The sequence below is a fragment of the Morone saxatilis genome, unplaced genomic scaffold (assembly GCF_004916995.1).
Source record: "Morone saxatilis isolate NCDOM2014 unplaced genomic scaffold, NCSU_SB_2.0 Contig18, whole genome shotgun sequence".
Lineage (NCBI taxonomy): Eukaryota > Metazoa > Chordata > Actinopteri > Moronidae > Morone > Morone saxatilis.
The window spans coordinates 14880950-14888500 of NW_023339740.1; the positions used below are offsets into that span (position 1 = coordinate 14880950).

Genomic DNA, 7551 nt, shown 5'->3' on the forward strand with positions numbered 1-7551 from the left:
TTCTTCTCAAAATTATTATAATATAAAGAAAATTTTTTCTTCTGCTTGTAGTAAAATGAACTAATTACAGATAATATATTTCTATATTCTAAATATTCTGTTACACCCTAAACCAACATTCATCATTCACTTATTGTAGCACAGGATTTAAAGTGTAATAGGTTTAATCTGAGAAACCTTGAGGAGTGTACCTGCTCCTCCAGGCCTTTGACTCTGTGTCGGTGAGCTCGCTCTCTGGTGCCCAGCGATCGCTCTACGTCCCTGAAGTTAGTCCTCAGTCTCTCCGACTCCCGCTGGGCCTCGTCACGCTGCCTCACCAGACTCTCACACAGACTGTGGGACTGCTCCATCTCAGCCAGCTGAGTCTATTCAACACACACACACACACACACACACACACACACACACACAGATGGAAAAGACCACCAAGAGACTGTTAACAAAAAAGGACCCGAAGTCTCTCTAAACGTCTGAACGATGGAGAGATGATGGTTTGGTTCGGTTCTTTGTAACACCTCGGATCAAAAGTAGACATCTAACCATCCAACAACCATGTTTGAGGCTCTGTGGTGACCCAAGTAAATCAAACTCAGGTTTTCTGGTGCTGCTGTAACCTAAAGCCTCTCTGGAACGATGTAAATGCAACAATAAAAGACATTCACTGTGCTTCACTTACAGGAAACATTGAGGAGGCTGTCTAGAAAACCTTAACAAGTTAAGCTCCAGGGAAAAAGCAATGTTTTGATAGTTTTCAGGAAATGTATTTAATTTAAAAATGTAATGATCTTTTGAGAGCTTAAGGAAAAGAAATTGGTAGAAATTGAAAATGTGAATCTATATTAAACAAGATACTGAACAAATACCTTAACTGGTTAAATATGGACTAACTGGAAATAAGAACATATATATATGTATACTATGTCCAAAGAAACTCCAATGACCATTTTTTTCTTCTATATTAAATGCTGCATTTATAGTACGCATCCTAATGTGGGTTTCCCAGATCTGGAATTTAACAATACAAAAGTAAATTAAAAAAACAATGAGACTGAACAAACTAAATTAGGCACTGCTTTTAATTACAGTTGAGTCAGGCCCAGCTTAGTCCAGCAACAGTGTTTATAGGTAACAGTCACAGAGCTTTAACAAGAGTAAACATCACAAATCTGTTGTTGTTTTCTGAGACAACGGACATCTGTGATTTTTATTGGTCTGAAGAAGGTCCTCTGACAAATGGTTGTCGGCCCCTTGCAGAGAAACATCCAACATGCTGACAGGTTCTTGTTAAACGACACAATGTGCACATTCTCCACTTATTTCTGCTCATGCTTTCACTTATACTTTAGTTCAAAATCAGTATGCTTTTGCGTGACAGGGAGCAATGAAGAAAGATGCAGCACAAATTTCAAGGTAATTACAAAAATAGTCTGTGAAGTTATATAATTGTTATGCAGCCTTAAGACCCCCGTGGCAAATGCTCGAGGGAATTACTGCTTTAGTTGTTGAACACTTCTGCAGCCTGGAAAAAATTTGACTAAATAAGGAGAAATGAACAGTGGTCTGAGATATAAAACCAGCCTGAAATAAACAACTTTAATGACTCTTCTAGAATTCTTATGAAACCCACTGTAGCTTTATTTATTTCTCGTTTATAGCGTGTCTGTGGTAAATAAAAAACATAATTGTTGTTTAGCAAACTGAAGCTTCCCCAGAAATATCCAACCTTAATGTTTGAGTGGTGCAGAGATGTTGAATGATGGTTCATACAGTAACAAAGTCTGACTGTCCTGTTATTTATAAACTTAAACTTTCCAATGCAATCGTAAGGCACAAGCTACCCTCGTTCTGTAACATAAGAGGATTTTCTCATGAGACCACTTTCTGGTGCAAACAAAATCCCTCGTTACTTAAGTCAGTGAAGACACAGATTTTTTACAAAATGTAAACTGGAGGTTGTGTGGTTTCATAATAAGTGAAAGGAAAATAATTTATATTCCACTAAAACATAAAAAACCCAAACAATGGAGTTAATCTGTCATGTTAAAGACAAATTTGTCTCACTGTACAAGGTGTGAACGGCTCATTGAAGCACGTGTTTGGTCTTGAATATAATGGACTCTCCAGCAGAGGTTTGAAGCAGCTATGGAAACAAATTTTGTCGCCAGCATTCACTCAGCAGTCTGGTATAGCAGGTATATTGCCTTAATTACGAACAGTACGCAGCTGTAATAGAGACAGTTATGATTTCTGGTGAATCTGTCAGTCTAGCTTTGATCAGTAGCTGCTCCTGACCTGCATCATCAGTATCTGTTGCTGTGCTTCCTGCAGCTCCTGTTCAGTCGTGTTTAGAGAGCGATCCAAGCGGCTTTTCTCTGCAGTCAGCCGCATGCTGCCTTCCTCGGTCTTCAGCTTCTGCCGTTCAACCTAATGAAAGGTACATTCATAGAAATGTAACCAACAGCAAGCGTGAGATACCTCAAAGTCATAAGTGAACCCCTGATTGTGATTTCAAACATAGGCTAATGTTATGGTGGCCCTGAGAGCTCAATGCACTGCAACTTAGGAAAACACATGCAAATAGACAAAAACAAATGAAGACTTCTTCACCAATTGGACAACACATGCAAAGAATTTAGAAAATGCACAACCAAATACAGAAAGTACCACAGTGTTGGTAAAACCCAACATGTGTCCATAAAGCAGATGAACTTTAAGATTTTTGAATTGACAAATGGGTCTTTGTAAAGAAATACTTTAATGAAACAAGTTCCACATTTGTTGTGCACAAGATACAGTGCTGACCTTATCCAGTGTATTCCTCAGTGCATTCTTGTCCTTCTCCAGCCTCACAGCCTGTCTTTCAGCATCTTTTTTCTCAGTCTCAAGCATGGCGACCGCTCGTTGCAGCCCACGCAGTCGCTCCTCTACAGCGGCCCGCTCTGTCTGAGCTGACTGGGCGCTGCGCTGAGCCTCTGTGAGACTGGCCGAGCGCTGACGCAGAGCCTGAGGGAGGAAAGACAGAGATCACATACAAAGACATAACGTCTAAAGAGGCATACATTGAGAAAGTTATTATAAATAATAATATTGGGACAATTGTCCTTCTGCACAGAGTCACAGAACAGGTACAGCTACAGGTCAGCAGCTCTGCAGATGGTATGAAGACCTCATTGGGGCAGATAATCTTCCTCACCTCTTGAGTGTTTTTGAGCTCGGCCTCCAGTTCCTCTCGTCTAAGCTCACTCTGGTTCAACTCAGTCTGCAAACTCTGTACATGCTCAGTGAGGGTGGCCACATTCCTCTTCCCCTCCACTAGTGACGCCCGGGCTTCATCCATTCGTTCCTTATTGGTACAGAGGAATCATCACATCACTGTCCAGCTTTCATCCACATTGTGCAAGGCCTTTTGTTCCTTCTGTCTCACTCACCTGTAAAAGCTTTTTGTCCTGTTCAGCCACACTCAGCGCCTTCTGCAGAGCAGCCAGGCGACTCTGTGTGCTGCTGTGAGAAGCCCCTGCCTCCTGGAGGCTCTTTTTGAGGGAAGACGTCTTCTCTTTGAGTAAAGATTCACCTTCCTGAGCTTTGAGCAGAGCCTGGCTCAGCCTCTCCACCTCTCTTTGGAGCAGAGACACACGGGCTTCTCCTTCTGCAACCTGTAGCTCCGACCAATCAAATATATGTGTAATTCATTTAGAAAAAGAGAAAGAAGTATTTTTATCATTACTGTGAGTTTTTATCATTATTGTGAGTGAGATGTGAGTCAGGGGTTTAGAAGCTGTTTCAACTGTGTTTTCTGTCAAATACATTTCAGTGTATGTACTTTTTCCTCCTTGCCAAACTAGACACAGCTTGAAACCTAATGATTTAATTTCATACATTACATTAATGTCCCCTTCATTTGCTGACAAGTGATACAAAGTTTCCAGGAAACAACTAAGTTATTTGGTACTAATTAAAAGGTAATATAGTTTTTTTAGTTATGGATGGCAATGTCAGTCGGTCGATCACTTTGGTCCGGACTGAAATATAATATATAACTACAACTTTTTTATTGTCCTCGGAGGTTGAAGTTTAATAACTTTTTCATCTATCACAACCTTGAAATTCAGTTTTGTGGTTTTAAGTGAAATGTCTCAACAACTATTGGATGGATTGCAATGAACTTTGCTGGACACATTCATGTCCCCCTCAGTATGAACTGTAATAGTTTGTAAGCATGTAAGCTTAGCATGCTAAGCTAACATGGTGAAAACATGGTATACATACCTGCTAAACATCAGCATGCTACAGCCTTGTTCATTGAAAGAAGTGGTCTATTTAAAACCAAATATTCCCTGACTGACTAATAACTGTGTGACTGTGTATTAATTGGAATTAATGAAATGGAAGAGTATTAGTAGCAAATTACACAGTTCTTTGTAGGAAACCTTTTTAAAATGTCAAATTTCTTCCAAATGAGCAGATGCAACTAATGGCCTGATCAATTCTGACTCACATAAAATATATCACTAATTTAATAAATCACATTAAGCCCTCTGGGATTTGAACATAAAATGACTCAGTATCAGTCTGAACTACCTGTTTCAGTAAGGACTCATGGCGCTCCTGGGAGGTCTGGCTCTCAGCCTCCCGGTCTCCCAGACTCAGTTTGAGTCTCTGCAGTTCCCCCTCCAGACTGCGCCTGCCCAGCTCCACCCTGGTGGCCCGGGCTTCAGCTGCCTCCAGCGCCTCCCGCAGACGCCTTCTCTCTGCCTCCAGACGCATCTCAGCAGCTCGCTGCTTATTTAACTGATCCTGCAGAGATGAAGGGAGGACAGGGATCATGCTCAAGAGCAGTAGGTTTACATTTAGAGGGCAGAGTTCCTTGTTGTATAATGCAGACTTGAATTTTCGACCCAGGTTACAGACGCAAGCACAGAACCAAACAAAACAAACAGACACACAGCGTACACTGTTGATCCACAGATTTAACTTTCTCTCTTCATTAATCCTCCTGAAACGTTTCAAAAATGTAAATATTTATACATTTAATTTTAATATAGAATTATAGAAATAAAATTTAATATAGAGCCTCATGGTCACTCTGTGTCCCTCCTCCTGTTGTCCAGAAGGTGAATTATTTTGAAAGGTGCTGGCATTAAAAGCAGACATATGGAGAGCTGACATGGGACACCACGAGAGGTGTGACACTGTGTGTGTGTGGCATCTGTTGTTATTACATTCCCTGACAGCTTATGATTGTAGACATGGCTCCACTGCTGAGTGCTGCCATATGGTGATCATCGCAAATCAGCGGCCACTGCTGTGCAAGGGACAGTACAAATACATGGTGTGTGTATATACGTGTGTGTGTGTATATATGTGTGTGTCCGTGTACCTGTGTGTGTTTTTTATCCATCTCAGAGGCCTGCAGTGCTCGCTCTAAATCCTTCACCCTGTCGGTAAGAGCTCTCCTCTCTCTGTCTCCTCTCCTCACCGCCTCCTCCTGCTGCTGGAGCAAAATCTGAGTGGTGGTCAGACGATCGTCCAGTCCACGCTTTCCTACAGTCACACACACACATTAACACACATTAAAGATGGCTTTGAGATCATTTAGTCTTTTAAGCTTTTTCTTCTGAAACTACCTGCACAAATAATTACCTTCTTGGTATTCCTGTAAGGTGTTTTGTAGCTGAGAGAGACGACTCTGAGCAGAGTCTCGCTCCCCACTCAGCTCCTCCAGCTCCCGTTGCAGGGCCCCAAGCCGGCATTTGCCATCATCCTTTAAAATCAGCAATAAACAGACTTGAACCACACAAACATACCCTTGAATTATTATGAATATGATATGATGATATGATGGTGTGATTGCTCTTCTTTTACCCGCTCTCTCTGGGCCTCACGCAGCTCCTGGAGGAAGTCTCTCAGATCATTTCGCAGTGTGTCGGGGTCCAGCTCTGGCTGCGGGAGCGGCAGCGGTGTATCCCCTCTCTCAGGAGACACTGCGCCGGAGCCTAAAGTATTGTCAGGGGTGCTTCCACGAAATTCTGTAAGAGTCGCAAGCACCTTGTACATATAAATAGTTTTCTCTTTTCACTTTATAGTATCAAATTAATGACTACTGCAATGAAAAACAATAATTTATATCTCACTTTGAGATATGGTTCACTGGTCTGCTACAACTTATATCTAGGAAATAAAAACACTTTAAGCAGCTAAAAGGGATCTTTAAAAATATATTTTTGGGCTTTTATTGCTTTTAAAAGATAGAGACAGCTGTAGAGTAACAGGAAAGGAGGGAGAGAGAGAGGAGAGGACACACAGCAAAAGACCACAGACGGCCTTTATGCTATTGATGTTCTTGTACTTGTACTGATAACAAGCATTTCTGATGTGACCCTGTGTTTTTTATGGAGGTATGTAATGTAATTCACTTTGATGGTTGACTCTACCACAAACACCGACTGAGATATATTTAATGTCTGACTCAATGTCTAAATCTTATGTTGCGGAGATAAAGCTGCATGTTTAATTTTTACCTTTGGGAGGCGACAGCGAGGAGCGCAGTGGTGAGATGCTTTGGTGGCGTGAAATAGTGCCTGCTGATGTGGAGCTCCCCCCAGGGCTCCTCCCCCGGCCCCCTCTGCCACCTGCTCCAATGCCTAGTGTTCGTGTCAGCGCCGACTGAACGCTGCTCAGGCGAAACTCCAGGTCCCTCCTCCCGGCGTCAGCCCGGGACAGCTCCGCCTCTGTGGCGGCAAGGCGGCCCTGCGCCTCGCTCAGATGCAGGCTGGACTGAGCAGCAGAGTCCTGAGCTGCCTGAGCACGGAGGGCCAGGTTTTTGGCTTCGTCCTGCAGCTTCTTCTCGCAGCCACGCGCCTCCTGCAGCTGAGCCGTCAGTTCTCTCTCGCAGGCCCGCCAGCCCGACTCAGACTCCACCAGGCGCTTCTGAGTCAGAGAAAGCTGAATAATTGAAAAATAAAGGAATTAAAAATTGTGACACAACAAAGAAAGCGAGCAAGCAAAATCCTTTTCCTCCATCCTCACCTCTTTCTTGAGGGAGTCTCGAGCTGTTTCAGCTTCAGTTAACTTTTGTTTGAGGGTGAAAACCTCTTTCCCTTTCTCCTCCTCCTTTTGCTCCTCCAGTGACAGGCGAGTCTGCAGCTCTGCCACCTCCCTCCCTTTCTGCTCCTTCTCCCCATCCAGAACCTTCAGCTGGATTCAAGAAAAGCACAACATCACAACACAGTCAGTCTACGAGCAAAACAAGAGTCTAGACTGCAAACAAACACAGTGTCTTTAGAAATGTCACAGAGGTGTGAAAGATGCGCGGCAGCACGTCTGACCTGCCTGCGGAGCTCCTGGAGCTCTCGTCGGGCTTCGAGCCTGGACCTTTCAACCTCTCTCAGGCAGCTCCGTAGCTCAGTCACCTCCTTCTGAGCAGATGAAAAGTTCTCCTCCAGCACAGCCAGCCTCTGTTCCTTCTCCTCACACTGTCGTTTCACACTGAAGAACCCAACACACACACACACTCTCAGTGACTTCCAAAACATTTCTGTCAACATTTCTGTC

General features: G+C 43.2%; 1 protein-coding gene across 1 annotated transcript in view; it reads right to left on the reverse strand.

Annotated features, from left to right (window-relative positions):
• Positions 1 to 7551, reverse strand: part of LOC118327883 (rootletin-like) — a gene marked incomplete in the record, with an annotated part of 20365 nt that overhangs the window by 1167 nt on the left and 11647 nt on the right. Inside the window, 12 exon segments of the mRNA XM_035661392.1 lie at positions 192 to 365; positions 2293 to 2424; positions 2803 to 3003; positions 3194 to 3343; positions 3429 to 3653; positions 4579 to 4794; positions 5378 to 5541; positions 5641 to 5761; positions 5863 to 6026; positions 6519 to 6942; positions 7027 to 7194; positions 7326 to 7485. Coding sequence (XP_035517285.1) covers positions 192 to 365; positions 2293 to 2424; positions 2803 to 3003; positions 3194 to 3343; positions 3429 to 3653; positions 4579 to 4794; positions 5378 to 5541; positions 5641 to 5761; positions 5863 to 6026; positions 6519 to 6942; positions 7027 to 7194; positions 7326 to 7485 — 2299 coding nt within the window.